A 22,420-nucleotide genomic window follows, 5' to 3' on the forward strand; every position below is an offset into this window, starting at 1 on the left:
GAAATAACTGGATCAGGACACCAGATTTCCAAGGCTGGGATTGTAATGAATACTTCACTATCCATGAGGAAATAAAAGGCCAGTAGAGTGTCCTGCATGCCTTTTTCCCATGAAATAAATAACCCATTCTCCATTCCCCACAAGAGAGTATTTCAGAGGCCCAGTGGTCAGCCAGCCACAAGGGCTGAGCAGCTACCACTGTAGTGGGAGAAAGGCTTTAGAAGGACAACTATGACAGAAAATAAATCCTATGCCTCTCCAATGAAGTGGGGCATAGCTGTCATAACCTCTGAAACCTCCTGCCTGATGGCTTCTCTGAGGTTAGTGAGTGTGATTTTTCTGACACTACAGATACCTCTCAAGGGCTTGATTTTCTGTTATCTTAGAGGTTAGTTGTAATCACTGATGTGAAAGTGAGTGGCAGGAATCAGGAGAGCAGAATTCTCTTCTTCTCTGGGCCCACTTTTCCACCATCTAAGTGATGAAACAGTGTATAGCAAAGTAACAATCCTCTCTCCAAAAACTCAAATTAAATTCTTCCAAGGTATTGTCACATTTTCACTTTTTTTTTTTGGAAACACAGCTTAGAATCTGGCAATACTGAAAATACTGGGAAGAGGAGATGAGAGAACAGAGTGAATACACAAACATCTCCTTTCTATTTTCTTTTACAATATCACAGCCAAAGATGTAAAAGAGGGAAGCAGTCAGTGAGATTTGGTTTATAGACTCACAATTCTTCATTGAGATTTGCAAGAACTCAAAAGAACTGAAGTGCTTAAGGAATCTGAAATGACAAAGAGAAATTAAAGTGTGATGCTAAATCTGGAAGTGACTTAACAGTATCTGGAAAAGTAAAGTCTTTGATATAAACATCTAGAAAAAAAAAGCCAACATCCCAAAAAGATGACATTATATTTTTTGTTTTGTTGTTTTGTGGGTTTTTTTTTCTTTGGTTGGTTGAGGTTTTTTATTTGGTTGGGGGGTTTTGGGATTTTGTTTTGGTTTTTTTAATTTTGTTTTTTTCCGGTTTTCTGCCTTTTGATTTTTTAACATGGTACATCTCTTCGGATAAAAAAATAACTTTCTCAGAGGGATTTTTTGTAACAGATTCACTTATCTTGATTAGATGCTTACCAGACTGGAAATCTGCTTTTTTTTTTTTTTTTTAACAGCAATTTAAGCCAAGAAATAAGCAGAAAAAAAGTTGACTCTCAGGTAAACTAAAAATCTGGCTATAAACACTACCACCTAGTTTTGAAAGGCACAATGCAAGGCAGGTATACTTCAGAGCCTTAATGGAACTTAATTGATTTCCAAGTCACATAAAACTCTTCCATCACAAGAAAGTCCTGAATGTCTGTGATCTTGCTTATTGTTTTGTTGGGATTTGGAAAAGCATTTTTGTTATTATTGATAAAACTTCTTGCTTTGATGCAAATTAAATGAGAAATGCTAATCACATTTCATCAGGTCATATATCCAGCTGTTTATCTAAATTAATTGCTCTTCCAAGTACAGGACTAGCTTCAAGAGAGCAAGACAAGACCAGTTTTGGAAAAGATTTTTTTTCCTTTTTTTCCATAATGCTTAAGGACCAGTATGTTTCTCTTGGAGCAGTGAAGGAATAATTCCTTCTCTTAGAGTAGATGAAGACCAAAAGCCGGATCTGTACTTCAAGGAAAATGGAGGACCATGATTTTTTTTTGTCCAAAATACCACAGAATTTTCAGTTTTCAGAATCATCTTTCTGACCCTGTGCCTGACTCCTGGAGTGTCAGTTGTGCTGCTGCATGGAGGACCATCACATAAAACCAGTACAGTTAATTCAATCCATTAAGTTAAGCTCCCTTTCTTTAACATAGAAGGGAGCAATGGGAGTTTCTCATGTGATGAGAGGGCAGAGCATCAGAAGTAGAGGGCATCTGTAGAAAAGGAAAAAGTCTCTCCTGGTTTTTTTTAACTCAGGTACCTCCTTTTACCATGCCCTTAAATTCTGTCAAATGCAAGAAAATGTAGGCATGCTGACAGATTATATGCAATCCTACACCTGGAGCTGCCTGGACAGAAGAAGCCCACCCAGAGTTAGGCTAAGACAATGTAAAACTTTGTCTAAACTTTCCTTTGGTTATGTCTATGTCAATCTGATTGGATGGGGTTTTCCTGTGACCCTACATTCATTCTTCTCACAGTACTCAGGCATTAATGTGCAAAAAGCACACAGTTAGACCAGCAAAAGTGTTATCAGCCTGTGAACAGCCTGTTTACAAGGAATGTTGAGTAAGGGTGGAACTGTGCAATTCTGCTCCAGATAAAAAGAAGTTTTGCAGCTGTTGGGCACACATCTCCCAGATTAAAAAAAAAAAAAAAAAAGCAAACAAAGTGCTAAATTGTGTAATAATGAAGGTGAGATGTTGATATTTCATGTAAAGGAAGGAAGCCAAGAGAGAAGGGTATGACCATGCATAAATGATAAGGTCAAACTCACATCAAAAATCCTTTCCTTCCTCCTTTCCTCTCCCTCTCCCTCCCTCCTTCCCTTTCCATCTCTCTCAAAAATCCTTCCCTCCCTCCCTTTCTTCCCCCCTCAAAAATCTTTCCCTCCCTTCCTCCCTCCCTTCCTTTCTCTGTTGCTTCCTCTTTCCTTTTCTCCCTTTCTGCCCTTCTTTTCTTCCTTTTCTCCCCTTTTCTAATTCTATCAACCTCTGCTTTTTATACATTTCTTAATTCCCTTAATCCCCTTGTTTGCTGCTTTGCAAAAGCATAGAAAAGTAAACATATTCTTTGCTTTAATTTGTAGGATCAGTTTGGATTTCTCAGTATTATACAGACCTTTACTCTGGACACCGCTAGATACTGCTCAAACTGAGAATGCAAACAATTTCAACACTAGGTTTACAAATATTAAATTTCCAGTTTTTCTTTTCTCATGATTGTGAGCAGAAAAGATTAATGATATCAAAGGAAATACAGCAAAGGAGGAAGGTAATAAGATTAGGGAAGAGAGGGTTTCTCAGCACATGGAAGGTAAGGAGGAAAAGGAGAAGACAACATTGACAGATATTTTCTAACCAGCATGGCTGGTTCCGTACTAATTATTTTCAGACTAATTTGTTCTGATTTCTTCTGCATCTGTGTGAGTGCATCTGTTTTTGTGGCAGCCTTGGCAGTGGTATTTACCAAATCCCTGTTTGTAAGTCTGTGTGGTTTGCAACACATGCTTTTAAATTCCATGGAAGCAGCATGTTCTAGAGAACTGCAGATGTTATTTTGTGTCACCTACCAGGAGAAAAGGCTAGGAAGGCTCTCACTCCTCTTTGTGGGAAATGAGGAAAGAAACTATAACAGAAGCCTCTGCTGTAATCAGCTCCCTCAGATTTCTAAGTGTAGACAAGAATTATGCAGTGGTGTGCTTTGAACTGTAAAATGCCATGATGATCCTGAGCAGCAGTGAGACATTCTAATGTGGTCATTTGTACTTCACATGTGCCCTGAAGTTTGACAGGTAATCTCTTTGTAGTAGTTTCTTTTAAGAAGGGCCTATGCTGTTCACAAGCAACAAATGTGGAGAGGGATATGTTCTGCTGTTCCGCTCTTGCAAGAGATAGACAGAACAGTAAATATGTTTTGCAAGTTTTGTTATTTCATGCTCAGTTTGCAGGAGGCTGGATATGGAGGCTTTCCCTTGGCTTACATTCATGCAGTCTTTCCTAACAGCAGTCGCAGCACGAGTCCTGACTGTGTTCCAGTTCCATGTGAGGACAGGATCAGGTCTTCCGCTTTGCCCCGGTTTCTGTTCAGGCATGTGGCCCAAAGTTTCAGAAAGGTGTTGAGTAACTCTTGATGGATGCCTTGTTTCTACAATGAGGCAGTTGTGATTCAGTGTGGCAGATGTATCCAGCTCACAGCTTGAACTCTCTCTTGAGACTTTTAAGTCATTATTATTTTATTAGTAACATATCTCTAAAACTTTGTTCAGTGCTCATTTGAAGCATGAATAACACTGGAAGTAGTCCAGTACTTTGCATTTTTATATTGTTTTGGCATACTCTCCCAGAGGATATGGACAGGACTCTGCCCTTCAATTGCCCATGTGGGTTTAACACCCCTTGGCAGGCACACAGACCTTTACAAACAGTACAGTGCAGAGCCTTTTGGGGAAAGTTAGCTAATGTGTACGAGTGCTGGGAGAGACCCACCCCTAAGGCATAAAGTGTGAATGCAGCAAAGTCTTGAAACAAATAAGCAGGTAAATAAAACAGGGCTAATCTAGGACTCCTGGAAGTCAGAAAGGAAGGCAGCAGCAGAAGAGCAGGAAATGTCTTTCTTTGGAATTTGTACTAAATAATTACCTTGTGCCAAAGACAAATGAATGTTTTCATGATGTCTAGAAGACAACTGAAACACCAGAGGCAAGAGTTTGCTTTGCCTAAATGTTTCTAGCCTCACTAGAGTGGTCTCTGCAGCTAGAAGCAGAGAGGCATTATCGTCCCAGGTTAGAATGTCACACCCAACTTTGGTTACAACACAGGGCTGTGAGACCACACAGCATCTTGGGAGTAGATATACAAACCTCAAACCCTTCATTATTTTCTGACTACTAGTCCTTTGGATAGCTGTTGAAGAAAGCAAAGAAATCAAACATCCAGCTGCTGTCTCAGGTACTTAATCTTCATGACCTGTGACATGGCATGACACAAAATTACATGGCATGACATGACAGTGCCCCAGTGAAGTGAAATGAAATCATCTCTTATGCAGGTGCTCTTATTTCATTACACTTATTTCATGGCTTCATTTAATGCTGGGCAAGTGCTTCTGAAAATCAGCAGTAGATATTCCTGAGAGTAAAAGTTTGCCTTTGGGTAAAAAAGCTAATTTTATGTTGGTTTAATGAAACATGCCTATATTTGTACAACCTGAATACTTAAAAAAATATGGCTTCAAGTACGCAAAGACAATTAATTTCTTAACTTTCCACATATACTGAGCTTCACCATATTCAACTAGACTGCAGATTCTGATGAAGCAAACAATGGTTTTTTTTTCTCTTGATGAGTTTATAACAAATTTATATGTTTATTCATTGCACATCTAATTAAACCTCTTTTGCAACTGAGAAGTTTACTGAATTGAACAATTATTACATTTAATATGAAGCTAAAGTGTCTTTGTATTACAACTGTCATTATGGCTTGCTCTTCAAATAAATCCAGAAAATCTTTTAATTACAGTTTTTCTATTTCTACAAGGAGAAGTGACGCTTCATAAAGCTACTGTAAATGTCAACATCAAACTTGTGTCTGCACCTTTTGAAAATTGTAATTTGAAGCAATATTTTCTCTACTGTTTTGGTCTGTGTATATGTTACCTTGACATCACCCTGATGGACTTGGCTTCAGACTGGATATTTAGCCACATTGTAAATCAGTCAAGTCTGTATCTCTTTTCAAATGGCTTAAGCTTTGGGGGGAAAAAATAGCAATACAGCATTAAGTTTTCCTGTTAGTTTGTAACCAGTCTAAAGACTGAATAAAGTCTAAAGTCTAGAGTGAATTGGATGGCAGAAGGGGTTTTGCTACAGAGCAAAGATTTATGTATAACCTGACTAAACAATTGAACCTGTACCAGCACTCATAATTTTGTCTGGAAATAATGGCTGACACAAGCAATAGTTACTCAAACATCAACAAGTAATGCACAGGTCAAACACTAAAGGATAAGACTGTGCAGAGAATTGCTAATGTGTTTTCAATCGGTAGTTGCAAATGAAATACCCCTGACACAGCAATTTTGTAATGGAAAACAAAATTCTTTTAGAATGGAAGTGTGATCATACAGTAGCACGGTGTATAAAATTGTGAGTTTTACGCTTAACAGCTCCACAGTTCTAAGTCTGAGAGCAATAAAAGTCATTTAGGGGATCACATGTCTTTTGGAAGAATAGCTGACATGATTCAGGGAAGGTGATCAGGGAAAATTTGGGCACCCTGCCAAGCATTCCTTTCAGGTATAAAGTACATTCAGAACAAGTGGCTCCAGCTCAGCTTGGCAATGAGCAACCATGCTCTGCAGACCCTCACCTGGAGATGGACATCAGAACACTGGACTTTTCATCATAAGTCCCTTGTCTGTGAAACACTGAGAGCATGGGAAAAACTATATAAGGCAAGAAAACTGAAATACTGCTTTCTTATGAATGGCAAGATCCATTATGCCTCATTTAGTCACTGTGCCGATCTTCTGACAAGGTTGTACAGATTTTAATTGAGACTGGTGCTGACTAGAGGAGTTGTTTCCACCACAAATCGTCCCCAACTAATGAAATTCATGATTTCCATCCTCTGGTATCCAGCCTTGCTGGGATCCCTATCTGCATGCATGTCCTTCAATGCATGCGTTTCCCTTGAAGGCAGCCAGCAGCCAGAGCTCCGGCTCCACACCTGGCGTTTGGAGGGCTGAGGTGAGGGTGGGGAAAGGCAGAGAGTAAAGGCTGTCAGTGCAGGTTTTGCCCTTGCTGCTGAGGGACGTGGGGCTGAGGGACATGAGTCACCAACAAAGATGGTGTGCTGGTTTTGCATTCCTGGAGGAGTTTTGGGAAGTGAAACTGACAAAGATGGTGACAGGCCTTTGAGGGGAAACCGTATGATGAGTAGCTGAGGCCACTTGGTCTGACCAGCCTGGAGGAGATTGAAGGGAGAACTCATCACCTTCCATGTCCGGGGAGAGAGGGAAGCAGGGCTGACACTGATCTCTTCTCTGGTGACCAGCGACAGAACTTGTGGGAATGGCATTAAACTCTGTCAGTGGAGGTTTAGGCTGGATATTAGGAAAAGGTTCTTCACCCAGAGGGTGGCTGGGCCCTGGAACAGGCTCCCTGGGGAAGCGGTCATGGCACCAAGCCTGTCTGAATTCTAGAGGCAATACTCTTGGGCACATGGCGTGACTATTGGGGATGATCCTATGCAGTGCTAAGAGTTAGACTCGATGATCCTTGTGGGTCCTTTTCAACTGAGGATATTCCGTGACTGCGTGACTTGCCCGAGACCGCTGCCGCGGGAGTACACAGCGGTGCCGAGGAACCTTGCGTGAAACCTCCCTCCGTCCCTCCTCTTGAGGGGAGCAAACTACAACTCCCGGCGTGCAGCACGGCACCGCCGCCGGCCGCCGCTCCGATTGGCTGCCTCCCCCCGCCCTCCCCGCGTGACGGCGCGAGGCTAGCGGCGGCGCCCCCCGCGCGCTGAGGCAGGGGAGCCGCATGGCGGCGGCGGCGGCGGCGGCGGCGGCGGCGTGGGGGCGGCTCCTGCGGGGGGCGCGCGGGGCGGCCTCGCGCCGCGCCTGCAGCAGCGGGGCGCGCGCCAGGGCCGCTTCGGCCGCCGCGCAGGTGAGGCGGGCCCGGGGGTCCGGCCCGGGGGGCCGCGGTGCGGGCAGGGTTCGAGTGCGGGGGACGCGGGGGAGGTTAGCCGTGCCGTGCCGCCGGAGGTCGCGTCTGGGAGTTTGAGTGCTCCGCAGGTGCCTCGTCCCTAGGAAGATGTGTTTCGTGGAGGGGCGCGCTGGTAACCGCAGCAGCGCCCAGCGGGGTGACCAGGGGCTTGGGCACCGCAGGCGGAGGCTGCCAGCGCGTTCCCGAGAAATGCAACCTGTCCATAGAATTTTGCAATGTATCCCGGACCGACCGGTGGTTTGTGCTGTGAACATGACCTGATTGTGTATGGGGGGAGGGAAGAGTCAACAAAACATGTAGTAATACATAATGGTCTGTATGCTTAATTTGTTGAAATGTCACCCTTACTTTGGAAGTACGTGGGACACCCGGTCTTATGGACCGAGCCGGTCCTGTGCTCCTGCCCAGCCAAAGGAGAGATTACACAACTCTCTTTGATCAACCTGGGTCAAAACCCGAGTGGTTTGGCAGCATTCGGTGGTTGTGCTCCGATGGTCCTGCGAACTTCGCACTGAACCTGTTTGTTCTGGTACTGGCGTGAAGTCAACTCAGGAATTGCCCTGATACAGCTTCTCCCGGTTTTACTTTTCGTCCTTTGGGTGGATTCAGTCTCTTGTTTTTCAGAAGAAAAAGCTACACGGAAAGGCAAGGTCCTGTAACTGCCTAGCAAAAATAGGGCATGGCGCACAGAGCAATCTCAGCTGGAACATGATTTATTGAGTTACTTGCAATTGCATGGCTGGCTTTAACAAACAGAAAATAAGCTAAAGCTACTAGTGACAGACTACTAGTGACAGACTCCATGTCGCCAGAATTGAATGCATTCACTACCACTTACTTATTTACAGAAAACCAAATGGACTCGTGCGCTGCTTTATTGAATGCTTACTTGACTCCAAAAACTAGAAAGGTTATTGAATTTGTTTTGTTTGGTTCTTTTCCTAGGCCATAGACATTTTTATAAATTCTGATCAGAATTACTTTTCACTACTTTCTTTACATCAGGTAGCTGTACCAAACATTCAGGAATAGTTTTGAAGGAGCTTGATTACAACATCCATCTGAAAGCCCTACCTCTCTTAGGGGCAAAAAGCCAGGGTAGCTGGAAGAATGGGCTGGGGGATATAAATTTGTGGCATAGTAAATATTAGAAGTGTGCCAGGGCATTGGCTTGTATCCTGCAGGGCTTGAGAAGCAAGCTAGTGTAAAAAACAAAGGCACTGTAGACTTAGCAACTATACAGTGATAATACACTCATTGCTCCTTTCTGTTCTCAGTTTCTCCTGGGATTCATCTGTAGAGAGAAGTAATTAGCGTTACAGCCATAGGGGACAGTGAAATGTGCTTTCAAATGAGAGAATATTCAAACAGTTGTGAATACTGCTTGACTGTTTTCAATGCTGGAGCTGCAAGTATTCATGGGTTCTGTTTAGTTTCCTGAGGTTTTGGGGAGGAGGTGTGTGCAAAGGGGAGAAGAGAGCTGTAGACTATATTTCAGTCCCCTTTAAAATGGTCATTCCAGCTATGGAAGGAAGAACTGTGTAACTCAGGCAGTTTACGAGACAATTGGGAGGCTGTGTCCGAGGCCGTCCATTCGAAGTCTTTTGGTTGGGTTGCAAATAGTGGGGTCAGTACAGCTGTTGTACTAGTGGTGTGTGGAAAACAATTTACTTGTTTGAATCTTAATTTTTGAGAGACAGTTGTCAGTCTCAGAGGTGTACACAGAGTGGAGTTCCTTTTTCTAAGACTAGAACAGGACATGAAGGTACAGGCAGTCTGAAAGCAGCATTTTCACAGTTGTTCTGTTGTGTGCAAGCGTTTCTTTGGATTTTTCTTGACTAGTTCACAGTTAACGAAGTTTGGTGCCATCCTGCCGTCTTGTACCCATGATAATATATGTCCAGATTCTATTCTTGAACTAAAATGATCAGATAGGATGACCTATTTCAACTACAAAACTGGAAATCAGCATATTTTTTAAAAATTCTGCTCTAGATGTATCATGTTCAGTAAGGGTCTTGATACAAAGTTTCACTTCATCTGCTCTTGTAGATCCTATAATCCAAGCATAACCACCTGAAAATTTATGTGTCCACAATGGAGCCTTCAGTGCTGGGATGAAGTGGAGAGTCCAGCTTGCCCAGAAAGACCTCACATGGCCCTAATTCTTGGCCAGTCGTGTCTGAAACGCCCTGTGTGCTGTTGCTCTGTTTTGTGGGTAGCCAGTGGCAGTCCCTGGGCAGTGCTCTCCGTGCCAGTACCCACAAGCGTAGCCTGCTGTTTGGGGTCAGCTGTTGGGCAGCAGCTGCTGAGCCCTCACAAAAACATTTGTCTTGGACTTCTCAGCTCAGACCTCATTCTGGCACTTGGCCTACTTAGACCCATTTCAGCCTCTGCGGTTGTCTGATTTCCAGGTTGAACCAAGGACATTATGTCACCACTTCCCTACAGACTAAGATGCTAAAGGTGAGGCTTGAAAGAGAAGAGCTCTTGCTGAGCTGTGTCTGTGACACTGTAGCAGTGTTAGGTGCTACACTGGGACAGCAGTGCTGTGCACAAACGTAGCAGGATTGCAGGTGCTTGAAGAGCCAGTGGATACAGGAGCAGCACTAACAGTGCCATGGGTACACAGATTGTGGTAGTCCCTGAGGCCTGTGCAGAAGTCTTTGCAAGCTTTATAGTGCACAAGTATCACTGGGGATGAAGTGAAGGTGGAAGAGTAGAGCAAGGATAGTACTTGATCTTCAGCTTGATTAGTAGGTAAGAATTCTGTTGTCTGCCCCCTTGTGTTTAACTGAGCCTTTCTAGCATCTGTCAGTTTGTGGTGTTCCTGGTAGTTATTGATACCTCTGCTGACAGCTTCCAATTTTGCTGCATTGTTAAAATAGTTCTCCTGGAAATCACAGGTGACTTGTCAGGTCTGAAGGGTTGACAGCTTGTCAAAATATAGCTGCTGGGTGCAGTCATATAAACTCTCATTCTTTCAGTACTAGTATAGAACATGGGATTGACAGCCCAGAGAATGAACCTGTTTTTTTCATGGATCAGATAAAGCACACTGTGTGACAGGGCATACCCTCCCATGAGCAGAAGTGTCTCCTGTCAACTATGGAGAGAAGGGAATGGGGACTTATAGACATCCCTTTTGAGTGAAAAAGTTATCTAATTGGGCATTGATATGTTAAAATACCAGCAACCATCTACCTTTTCCTACTTCAGGAAACTGAATAACCTTTTTCCTGTAGCCTGGGAACTGCAGCAGGCTTTTGCTTTCTTCCTGTTCCAATACCTCTCACAAAGGCTGCAAGTGACGAGGTTCAACCTCAACCTATTCTTCCCCTTCGGAGAATCCTACTTACACAACAACCCAAGGGAATGTTTCATCCTTGTCCTGAGTTACCAGGAAGGCAGCTGAGTTTTCATCTCTGGTAATTGGCCTTTTCTGTGGTGTTGATAAAACTATGAGCTGGTGCTGGGTACAGTAGCAGTTTTGATAGTACAGGATCTACCTATGCTGGAGTTCAAGCTGATGGGTATCAGCTATTATGGCTTATGGGTATCTCCTAATTCCTCTGTGCTGAAATCTAATTGGTCAGAAACTGAATAGCTTAAAAATTCCATCTCCTCTCCTTCTCCCTCCCAGACAAATCCATTTCTATACACAGCAAGAAAATGATGGAAATAAGTTCTAGCAGCTGTGTAAGACATTTTTCTTTCCCCTGTTCTAAAACCCACTACTTTGCAGCAAGAGTTAGCTATTTCCAATAGAAACCTTTAAATTTCTTGAGACCAGTCTTTGTTCACTGCCTGCTCTTTTAATGCTGCTTCTTCACAGTTCACTTTAGAGTAATTAATAAAGGGCAATGTTATTCCTCTTACTTTAGCTACCTTACCTATAGCAGCCATGCAGATGGATGACAGACCAGCAACAGAACTGGTCTCCTGTGTCCCACTCCGGTGGGGGCTCTTTCATGAAAACAGGAAATTATTTTAAGCATTTTACTGTCTTTGAAAGTATGAAGTTTTGTCTTTCATTGCATAAAAGCATTAAAGTGTCCCTCATTTGCCCCTGCCTTTCTTCCAGGGAAGACAAATTTTCCCTTCTTTCCCTGCCTGTAATGCACACTGTAAAACTGGAAGATGGGAGGTTTGTACTGTTCTGTCTTCAAGTGGAGTGATAAGGAAGCCCAATCCTGAAAAAGATGAAAAAAACATTGGTGGGAAAGAAACAAGAGAGGAGGTCTCCCACAAGAGGCTCAGATAATTTTAATAAACCTGGGAGTGCTTTCCCTCTCAAATGTGAATACCTTTCCAAAATAATAGAAGGAGAGCATCAGATATCCAGCCAGGCCAGAAAGCAGCATAGTTTTCAAGAAAAAACCCACTTTTTTGTGGTGAGTTTTTCTGAGTTTGGGAGATTTAAAATATCCTTAGATTTAGTCTGTTCAGGGTTGAATTTTCTGACTGAGGAAGATAAAGAAATTAAGTTTGGATATTTACCTGGGGTCTTTGAGTTAACCTGGCTTGTATTTCGAGAAACACTTACTTACAATAAGAGGAACAGAGCCAGCATTTATATCAAAACAAGGGATTCCCAGCTTAGGATTTTTTTGGTAACCTAAAGCTGAGCAGAGCTCTGCTGCTACCCACACACCCCTAGGCTGGAGCAGTTTTCCGGGGAGTTTAAAAACCAGATGACTTGTTCTGAATGCTGCAGGAAGGGGAGGTGAAGTATGTGAGCAGTGGGTGTGGCTGCAGAGTGGTTGCCAATTACACTTCTGATGCTGTCAGGAAGGGAAGGGCAAGGCTTGGCGGGGCTGGCCTTGCACCCCATTCGCCTCTGCTGTTGCAGCCCCTGAAACTGAAAGGCATTGCTTTCTTCCGGCAGAAAAGCAATTCCGTGGAAACTACTACTGCAGTTTTATCAGGGGTAAACAGATGTTTTCTGCGCTTTGAAACAGCCACTTTGTATCTCCCGTGTCTCCTCTAGCTCCTCACTGCTATGGATTTTCTTAGAGTAAGGTCTTCTTATCATACCACAAAGTTGTTTGGATCTCAAGTATAGTGGATTGTTTAAAGGTTAGAGGAAAGATTGTGCTGCCAAGAATGACTACTGTTTGTAAGTTTAGCAGGAGCCTGGTGTTAGCACAGCTGGAAACAAAATTGCTGCGGCTGCTGGTGGCTGAAGTTGGGTCTCTCCCCAGATAACCTTTGCTGACTGGCTGATTTGATCACTGAGGGTCCTCTGTGGCTTCCAGTCACCCACAAATATTTCTTACAAATGTTTTCACAATAAAATGTTTTGAGGAAGTGTACCTGGATGGTTCAGCATTTTAGCTGGCCATTTCTAGATTTCTTGCAAGGGCTGTAGGGAAATCCTCTGCAGGATTAGCTCCTTTGGTTACTAGTGATAACCAGAGCCAAAGAGCTGATGGCTGTGGCTGATGGCTGTGTGTTCCTGCCTGGTCCCTTGGCATCATCCCATACATTCTGATTTTGGTATGTCTGGAGATTTCATGTCTGTTTTTCGCTGGATGTGAGTCATGACTTTAGCTTAGGTAAGCAGTTTAAATAACCCACTAATGTGTCATTTTGTTTGGTTCCCAATTCTGCATCTTAAATTTATGTCGCAACTTTATTTAATCCTTTGCCTGCTGCAGCCTATCGAGACTAGTCAGAACAATTTTAACTTGAGGCACAATTCTGTGCAGCTGGTTCACACATGTACACACACACAAACTTTGTGAACACCGTGTATACAGGAAATGGTTTTGTATGTGCCTTCTCACTAGATGTGAAATTCACTGACATGTGCCTTCTCACTAGATTTGAAATTCACTGACATGTTCCTTTCCACTAGATGTGAAATTTACTGATTGTTAAATGTCTGTATGTGGTTAACTAACGAGGACCCAGTGAAGGTGGGTCCCTGAATTATTTTGTTTTCTCTGGTTTATTTAGTGATGTTAGGCAGCTGACCTCATTCATGACTTACCAAATTGACCTCCTATAAAATATTAATTTAACTCTGATGTAGTAGGTGAAAATACTTAGCAGAGTTTGAATTATGTTGGTTTTGGATGGTTGTATACAGTGCCTGAAGCAAGTATCCACCAGCTGATAAAGGCACGTTGGTAAACTCTTGCTTTTCTGCAGTACTGTGATAAGAGTTTATTCAGTTACTGTAAGTTTCACTTGAGGTACCAAAATATTTTCCAAAGATAGCAGGGTGGTTTCAGCTGTGTTTTACAGGTATAGGAAAAGAGAGCTATAACATTGTAATTGGAGAGTCATGGGCTAAAGGCAGTAAGACTCCCTGCATTTAGACCTTGCTATAATTAACCTTTCTGGCATTGATGGTACTGATATTTTTAAGTCACTTGGTATAAACTGAACTGTATTTGTTTGCAGCTACTATTTGGCATATTTGATATGTAATGTGGTCATAGAAGCCTAGAATGGTTTGGAAGGAGCCTTTAAGATCACCTAGTTCCAACCCCCTCCCATGGGATGCCTTGCGCTAGACCAGCTTGCTCAAAGCCCATTCAACACTTCCAGGGATGGGCATCCACAACTTCTCTGGGAAGCCTGTTCCAGTGCCTCACCACCCTGACAGTGAAGAATTTCTTCCTAATATCTAAATCTACTCTTTTTCAATTTTTTGTTCTATCACTATATACCCTTGTAAGAAGTCCCCTTTAGGTACTGGAAAGTGATAATGTTTCCCCAAAGCCATCTCCTCCTCAGGCTGAACAGATCCAGTTCTCTCAGCCTGTTTTTTTAGGAGAGGAGCTGAGCCATCTGAGCAGCTTTGTGGCCTCATCTGGTCTTGCTCCAGCAGCTCCTCATCTTCTTATGCCCTCATTCTAGAGGGCAAATACTCATACTTCCTAAAAATTGTGCTGCTCTAGAATGTATTACATAACGCTTTAAAAAAAACCCAAAATTTTAAGTAGAAATCACTTGTAATATTCATTTCATGACAGTTAATAAAGAAATTTTTTAAATTCTGATCATTTTTATTCAGTGTGAAAAGGTGTTCAGAATTACACACTTTTCTTCTAGTTCTACCATGCCCTGCATTATTTGTCATCTTTTAACTGAGACAAGCCTTTTGGAGGTGTTCTGTTATATGTTGTTAGGCAGGAAGCCTTTGCTGGAAATGAAGACAGGTGTCATGAAACATAATTGTATATAGCAATAATTCGGTTTTGCTGTTAAAAAGATGTTAATATTGCACATGGGATATGGTAGGAATACAAGCAGAGATGCAGTGTTTCATCAGCTTCAGGTTCTCTTGTGCTCAAGTGCAGGAAGGGCCCCTTCTCTATAATTTCATTTACCCAAGGGCTGTAGTGAACGTCGGTGATCCTGGATCATTGATTCTGGGAAGAGACAGGCAGTTGAACAAAACCACCTTCTATTCTGCAATAAAAAAGCTTGAAGCACCTATGGCAAAGACAGGGAAAATTGTAGAAATGGATTAAGGTAGGGTGTGAAACTTAATAAATGGCCACTTTTGACAGTGGTTTTCCTTGGGCAGCTGTCTGCTGAAGAAGACAGCTGCCCAAGGAATTACTATTCCATTCTTCCTATGTGAGGAAGAATGGAATAGTAATTATCAGTTGAGTTCAAAGTTGATATTTATACAGCAAGTTGACAGGGTAACTATTCAAATATTTAACACTTGCTTGTTTTTGTTACAGGAGTTACAAAGCTCAGGAAGAGAACGCTTTGTACTAGAACATGCTGCTCCATTCTCTGCTTTTTTGATGGACAGCTTTGGACGGCAGCACAATTACTTGCGAATTTCGTTGACTGAGAAATGCAACCTCAGGTGTAAGTGTCTGCTCTTTCCTTGCACAAAACTCCTCTGCACATACTGTACGAAAGCCAAGGTTTGGGTTAGGGTATTATTACAGTGTTGGCCCTGTGCTGTTTCTTGTCTTCACAAAGTAACAATAAATGACAGATAGGGACTAATCGGGGCTGAGCTACTGGTGGGATGGGAAACCTGGAGCAAGCCTAGGGATCTACCAGAGACAGGTGGAAGTGACAGATCTTTTATCAGACTTGGTGTGGTTTAGATAATGATGCTTGTGCGTCCAAAGTCTCCAAAAGCAGGAGAGCTCATACCTAGGCATTCCCACAATTACATCTGCAAAGTCTGGTGATGTCCTAGTGCTTGCCCCTTGAACTTGTTGTCTCTGTTTGAATGCAGTTTAGATAGAAGTGAGGTCATCTTTTTCTTCACAGTGGATGCATTGTAATTTTGAGGCACGTCAAATTAGTCTTGGATTTTCCTCTGAAGTAAGCCAGGAAATTGTTAGAAGATAGTAAAATTTTTGCACAGTTGGTGTCATTTGGCATCCATTAAAGACAGCTGTCCTTGGTGCATTTTGCCCATCAATATTAGATTAATTGTTGCAGGTTATTTTTTGCCTCATGTATTTCTGCAACCTTTGTTTTAGGTCAGTACTGTATGCCTGAGGAAGGTGTTCAGCTGACTCCAAAATCAGAGCTACTAACTGCCCAGGAGATAATCACCTTAGCCAAACTGTTTGTGAAAGAAGGTGTGGACAAAATCCGACTGACAGGTGGAGAGCCACTTATCCGTCCCGATGTGGTGGAGATTGTGGGTGAGTTCCAAATCAGTGCAGAGTGTTTCAGAGTGACTTGGTATGTGTTGATGCAAGAATTGCTCTTACAGGTATCCACTGACACAGTCTGGCAACTGGAAGAATAATTGTTGAGACACCATTTTCTGTGGTGTCTTTTCCCAACATTGTGAAATGCAAGGCGCCTTTCAGAAAATTTCCAGTTCTGCTCTGTTGCCTGGATGGAGCTTACGTGTCTTTGTATTATACCAGCTGAACTTAGCATTGTTTTTATGTTCAACATCTACTGCAGTAGCTTGCAGTAGTGCAGCCTGACGGTGAAAAATCAAGAACTCATATGATCAGGTCCTCAGTGAGGACGAACAAGTGAAATGTGCTTACAAACAAGCTTTCTCTTTGGTTTTTTTAGGAGTTTTTTTGGTAGTTTTGTTTTGCTACCTTGATAACAGATGTCATTTGCTTGTGTTTAATAAGGAATGGCGGAAAAACCTGGTTTTAGACTTATTGATGAAGACTTACTTCAATGGAAGGTAAATTACTGGGTAAATTTTAGAAGTAAGTTTGCTTTGGTTGGTGTTGTGTTAAATGACACTGCCTGGATCTTTTTTCTTGAGTCAGGTGCTTTTTGCTCTCTCCAAAATCTCATATGTTGAAGTAGATTTGTGTAGTGGCAATGAATTAGATTAAGGCTGTGTGGGTGGGTGCACTTTGGTCTGTTGTAGACAACTGAACTTTTCTATTTCTGGGCATACACTCCTTTAAGTACTGAGGATAAGAAAAGGTTTATGTGGAAAAAGAACATCTTGAAAGAAGAAAAGTTGCCTACCAATGCAGTGAGCTTTTATGCAGAAAATGTTCTCTGCCTCTGCTCAGTTTTGTTCAGGATTTGGATGGAAGACCTTTTCCAAAGAAAATGACCTTCTAAAGGAAGCAGCAGAGCTGTATTAGTTTGTAGAACTGACCTGTTCATAGCTGGAAAAGGTGTGACTGGAGTGAGCTGGGGTGTGTCTCCTTGAACTTTGATTGTGAATTCTGAAATTGCACTAACTTTTTAGAATTCTGAAATATCATTGTCTAGAGCATTTTGCCCATGCATGATGGGTTTGGGGTGGTTTTAGTCCTGAGGAAGCTGTATGCCTTTCAAGAGACATGTTTCTTTCAAGATAATAGATTCTTTCCAATGATAATAGGTATAATTATTGGCTCCTGTAAAAGGGAAATAGATTTATAAATTAGGTTGCAATTGAAAGTACTATAAAGCTTTGCAGTTCAGCACATAATATTGGCATGAAAATGAGTTGAAACCAACCATGTCATCAGTTCAGTGCAGAGCTTTCTTTCTTAGTGTATTGTAGGCACCTTTTTTATTTATCAGTGGTAGCTGATGACTTAACACAGACCTTATGATGTTGATAGTCTAAGTGGAGTAGTCAGGTCACTGCAAAATCATTATTGTATTGCTGCAATCCAGAAGTAGTGGTACTGGAAGGATAGACATATTTTTGTTTTGGTTTGCTCCAGTGATAGAATTCTCAAAGGTTTATTTTTGTGCCTGAAAGGAAGAAATGAATCTTTTTGAACGACTGGATTTTCATTATTCTGCCTGTGTTCCTGTTCACAGCTGAACTTTGACAGATTCATAGTGATCATTTTAGTGGATAACAATAGTGCTCTTGGGGTGAAGGTAAGGGATGTCAAGATGTTTGTCATGTTGTATTAGTTCATGCTGTTGTGGATTTGTATTAGTCTGGCTGGGTTTTTTTTAAGGCCATTGAAAATTGTTGAATTAGGTCTACATGCACTTTCTGTTTTCTCAGACTTTGGTGTTACTCTATGGTGCCCCAGTCCAGGATCAAGATAAGAGTCTCAAAAGTAAATATATCAATGTAATAACTATGGAAAAACTCATTGAGGGAAAATCAAGCCCAAAAGTGTCTTCTGCAGAAGTTGAGTAAAGCATCTTTATTGAAGTCATCTTAGCACAATGTGTACTGGTTTGGTCTGGGATAGAGTTAGTCTGCTTTTCTAGATGGTTTGGGAGAAGCTGCCTACATATCTCTGGTGCTGAATTGGGTTGTGGTTTAAGTTAGGTTTACTTTCAGCAAGTCTTTATCCAAGCTACAAATTATCTGTGAAAGTTAATGCTGGATTTCTGTTTCCAAATTTTTTAATACACAAATTCAAGTTTTTTAGTTGTTTCAATGAACAGATGTAATTTGAAGCTACTGTAAGAGACCATGCTATTCAGAGACCTGCTACAGTTCTTTAGATTATTTAAAATCTTTTAACAGATGGACAAACTGTGAGTCAGCATCTAACACTTGCTGAAAGCTAAATTATGTCCTGGGGACTGCTGAAAACATATGTTTGAGACTTTTCTGAAGCAGATAATTGGGGAATATCGAATCCATCCCCTTTGAGATACTCAAAGTGTAAATAAGCACCAGATATAAACTCTCTGATAGCTATCTGTTATTAGTAGTCTGAGGAGTACACATCTGCACTGATGAAATCATTTTTCATGGGGTGGTGGGTGGAATATTGGATGACTTTTCATAGCAACTTTTTATACCCATTTCAGGAGTGAAGTGGTGTAGGATAAACTTAGTTCATGTGTTAGGAAGCAGGCACACCTTTTCTGAAGTCAATTGGGAGAATTGACTCCAGTTAGGGAAATGGTTGGAGGAAAAATGCAAAAAAATTGTCTGTTTAAGAAGATGCTCCATATCCTGAAGGAAAACATAGGTGTAAATTGGTTTATTTCATGGCTTAAGCTTGACATAAAAGTTTTAGCTTCATGCCATGGACTTCAGAGCATCTGTTCTGTTTTCTTTTCTACTTCTTAGTTTTTGTCAGTTGCGTTTGCTTGTGCTGATTGGTGCTAAAGCAGTGACCAAAGGTCAGCAAACAGGTTTAGTACAGGTACAAAGAGAGTTACAAAGTTATGAAATCTCTTTAATCTCTTTTAATTTTAGAGGTCAACAAGCCAAGAAGCCAAGACACTGTGAAGGTTACACTTGGTAGAGTGTTCTCACTGGTCCTTTTTAACTTGTTGGTGTTAGTATTAAGCCTCCATCTCTAACTTCTCAGTTGTCTACTGTCCAGTTTGTTACAGTTTATTCCATATATTAGTGTATTTCCAGTGCCTCATCCTGTATCCCACCCTGTCTGATAAGGACAAAGATGCATGGACATCAGCTGCTGCCTGTGGTGATCTAATCAACTGGTGCTGCTTCTTAATTTTTTTTCTATTTTAGGCTGCAGAATGACATTAGTTTTATTCAATACCTTTATGCATTTTACAATTCTAGCAATGAAACCTCTATGGCACCTAGACTTTTTTCCCCAGTCATTCTGAGGTTGAGTATTTTGTGTGTTCTGAGTCTATAAATAATAGTGATGTTTCTAAACTATTCTCTGGCTGTAGCATGTATCCTATACTTTCACAAAGATTAGGCTGCTAGTGATAGCTAATGTTAAATAATCTTTGGCAAAATTGAGCCGCTAGCACTTACCCTCTAGGAAGAGGTTATTCTTGGTCGTTTGGGGGGACTTTGAGAGCTGAAGGCCAGGAAAAAAATCTCTCTTAGTAAAGATTGCTCTTTCCCTACAACCTCATGTCTTTATGGAGCTCCTAATCATGTTCCAAAATGCTGCTGCTGTAAACTTCAGCATCTTTGCTGTGACCTAGCTTGACCCATTCCAGTGTTCTGGACTTGGCTTAGAGTGAATATTTTGAAAAGAGCTGAACATTGAGAAAAAGCAGAAATAAAGCTCTTATCAACTTGAATAAATAGAAGTAAAATAGAGAGGGACGAAGGGACTCTGAAATATTTGTGCTGTAATTACAGCTGCCTCAAGAGTAAGGGTTCTTCAAATATTTCTTAAATAATTAGGGTGGAGGCTATGAGGGAGGGAGGGAGGAAAAACCAAAGTAAATTATTTTGCTGTGGCTCTGCTTCTGCGAGTTGTTTATGAGGGGTTTTTCCTTGTTTGTTATTGTACTGATAACTGGAGGTTTGAAAGCTTGATCTCTGGAGATCTGGTATGCTGAGGATTTCTGCATTTGGCTTATGAGGAGGCATCTCTTTTCTTAATCTTAATCTCATTATATTAGCTGTTTCTTATGCTGTTTTCTTTTGTTAGCCATTTTTTAGTGTCTTGCGTAAGTACTCTCCAGTTGGCCAGGCTACCACTGGTAATGGAAATATTTCAGTTGTCAAGTGCAAATGTTTTGTCCCTTTGGATGTTGTTGCCTTGGATTCTCTGAAATAGTCTAGTATGTTGACCTTTTCCTGTTTAGTTAGGACTGCATGTGGTAGAAGTTTAAACTTCTATTGCTGGCAGCTACCTCTGGGTTAGAGCTGGTTTTTGGTAAAGCATTGTAGGATAGAAGTTGCTAAATAAACAGGTCAGGTGTCAGTTGTGAAAGGGATGGCTTCCTGCTTATTATTATTTCAGAACATAAAATTCAGTTTGCAAAAGTGGATGGCAAAAAGAAAGTACACAAAATCAGGGGCTGCCTTTCAACAACAAAGCAGGTATTTAAAAATTAGGAACAAAACTAGTGTGTATTTTAATACAACAAAACTTTACCACCAGTTTCGCTTGCAATAAACTGTTCTCTATCTTTTGAAATGGATTTGTGCTAAAATTGGTCTCTTAAACCAATGCAACTGGAAGAAGGCTGAAGTACTGAACTATCCACATTTTCTTCACACATTCAATGATACGTTTTTCTTCATTTCACAAATCTTTTGGGTTTTTTGTATAACCTTTAAACCTTTTAGTTTAGCTACTTTTTTAAAGTGTTCTTTTTACTTTTCTTTCCTAGGTGAACTGCACAAGCTAGAAGGGCTGAAAACCATTGCTGTCACAACCAATGGGATCAACTTAACCAGACTGCTGCCCCGGCTGAAGGAAGCAGGACTGAATGCCATTAACATTAGCCTGGATACTTTGGTGCCAGCTAAATTTGAGTTCATTGTCCGAAGGAAAGGTACAAACTTGTCTTCTAAGGCAACTGTGTTAATACTTGCAGGAATGTCCTGAATTGCTTACTGTATCTTTCACAGTCAGTTACTTTGAGGGAGGAAGTGAATTGTTATCCTTCTGAGGGTTGGAAAAGTAGTCTATACTAGATTATTCAATAGTGACCGTTTTTCCTCCTTCCTGTAATGCTTAGCAGGTAGAGCCCTTTTTGTTGGAGCTGGTGAAGTGGGAGATGCTCAACTTAACACAGTTAGTCATGTGGTTAGTCATATAATCTATAATTGGTTAGTCATAACTCTCAAGAGGACTCTCCAAATCTTGTGTTGGTCTTGTGTGCTGCTCTTCTTTAATACTGTTAAAAAAACAATATGTTTCTGCTGTTCCACCTGGGAACAAAGATGCCACAAGAACTGAACTTGTCATGAATAGTGGCAGTTTCTGGAAGCTATATTTGGGGTGTGCTAGCAGTGGTCTCACTTGCGGTTAGTGATGTTCCGTATCCACTGCTTTTTAATAGGAATAAACATAAACCATGCCTGAGGTAATTTGAGGAGGGCTGTTGGCTTTGTAACTTCTCTCCTACTGAGTAAGTAATTGCAAGTAAAATTTAAGAAAGGCTTGGATATGTCCAGTCTTACAGATTCTGGTTTAAATGAATCCTAAAGCTGATGAAGCTCAGCTTCATGGCTTGGCTTCCTTCCAAACTAAAACTGATTTGATGTTGTATCATTCTCTTCCTGTAACTTCAGCAGTAACTTCTAATTCTGACAAAACCTCTAAGTAGCCACCAGATGGTGCAACAGCCTCAGGTACATGTAGGGAAAGGATTGTAATAATCTGAAATGCTGTGAGAAGTAATGTCAGCATTTGAATCACTGCTAGCAAACCGAAGTTCTGCTGGCAGGTGCAGAAAGGTGTCCTTATCAACAGTCTCCATGGGAGCACTACTTCAGGTTTCTGTGTCATGCTGCAGAAATCAGTTCCTGTCATAAAGCTGGCTGGAGCATTATCCTTCCAGTGCAGGCTATTGCATTGATCTGTTTGTGTCGTGGCATAGTTGGCTTCCAGAGTGGTATCTGGGAGTAACTAATCACAAACAGGTGTTTGTGATTAGTTACTCCCAGATACCACTCTTTCCTTCTGCCCTCTGTGTTTGAGTATTACCTGGTTTGTGACATTCATTAGGAACAAGCCCTTCTTTTGCCACTGAAGCGGCAAACCTGAGCCTCCAGCTTCCTGAATTATAAGGCCAGAGATCTTCATATCTGATTAGAAGCTGTTAGGAATGTGCTGCCTATAAAGTAAACTAAAAGTTATTAGGGGATGAAGGTAATTTTTATTTATATAAATGTTCTCTTCCGCCTTT

The 22,420-nt window shown here is 41.5% G+C and overlaps 1 protein-coding gene across 2 annotated transcripts in view; it reads left to right on the forward strand.

Annotated features, from left to right (window-relative positions):
• Positions 1 to 7,216: 7,216 nt before the first annotated feature.
• The window catches only part of MOCS1 (molybdenum cofactor synthesis 1), a 29,992-nt gene continuing 14,788 nt past the window's right edge, over positions 7,217 to 22,420 (forward strand). For both annotated transcript variants that reach the window (XM_030235501.2, XM_050972110.1), the window contains exons 1-4: positions 7,217 to 7,384; positions 15,151 to 15,283; positions 15,916 to 16,083; positions 20,897 to 21,061. In XM_030235501.2, coding sequence (XP_030091361.2) covers positions 7,259 to 7,384; positions 15,151 to 15,283; positions 15,916 to 16,083; positions 20,897 to 21,061 — 592 coding nt within the window. In that variant the 5' untranslated portion in view covers positions 7,217 to 7,258. The remainder of the gene's footprint in view (positions 7,385 to 15,150; positions 15,284 to 15,915; positions 16,084 to 20,896; positions 21,062 to 22,420) is intronic.

Source organism: Serinus canaria, chromosome 3 (assembly GCF_022539315.1).
Source record: "Serinus canaria isolate serCan28SL12 chromosome 3, serCan2020, whole genome shotgun sequence".
Classification (NCBI taxonomy): Eukaryota; Metazoa; Chordata; class Aves; order Passeriformes; family Fringillidae; genus Serinus; species Serinus canaria.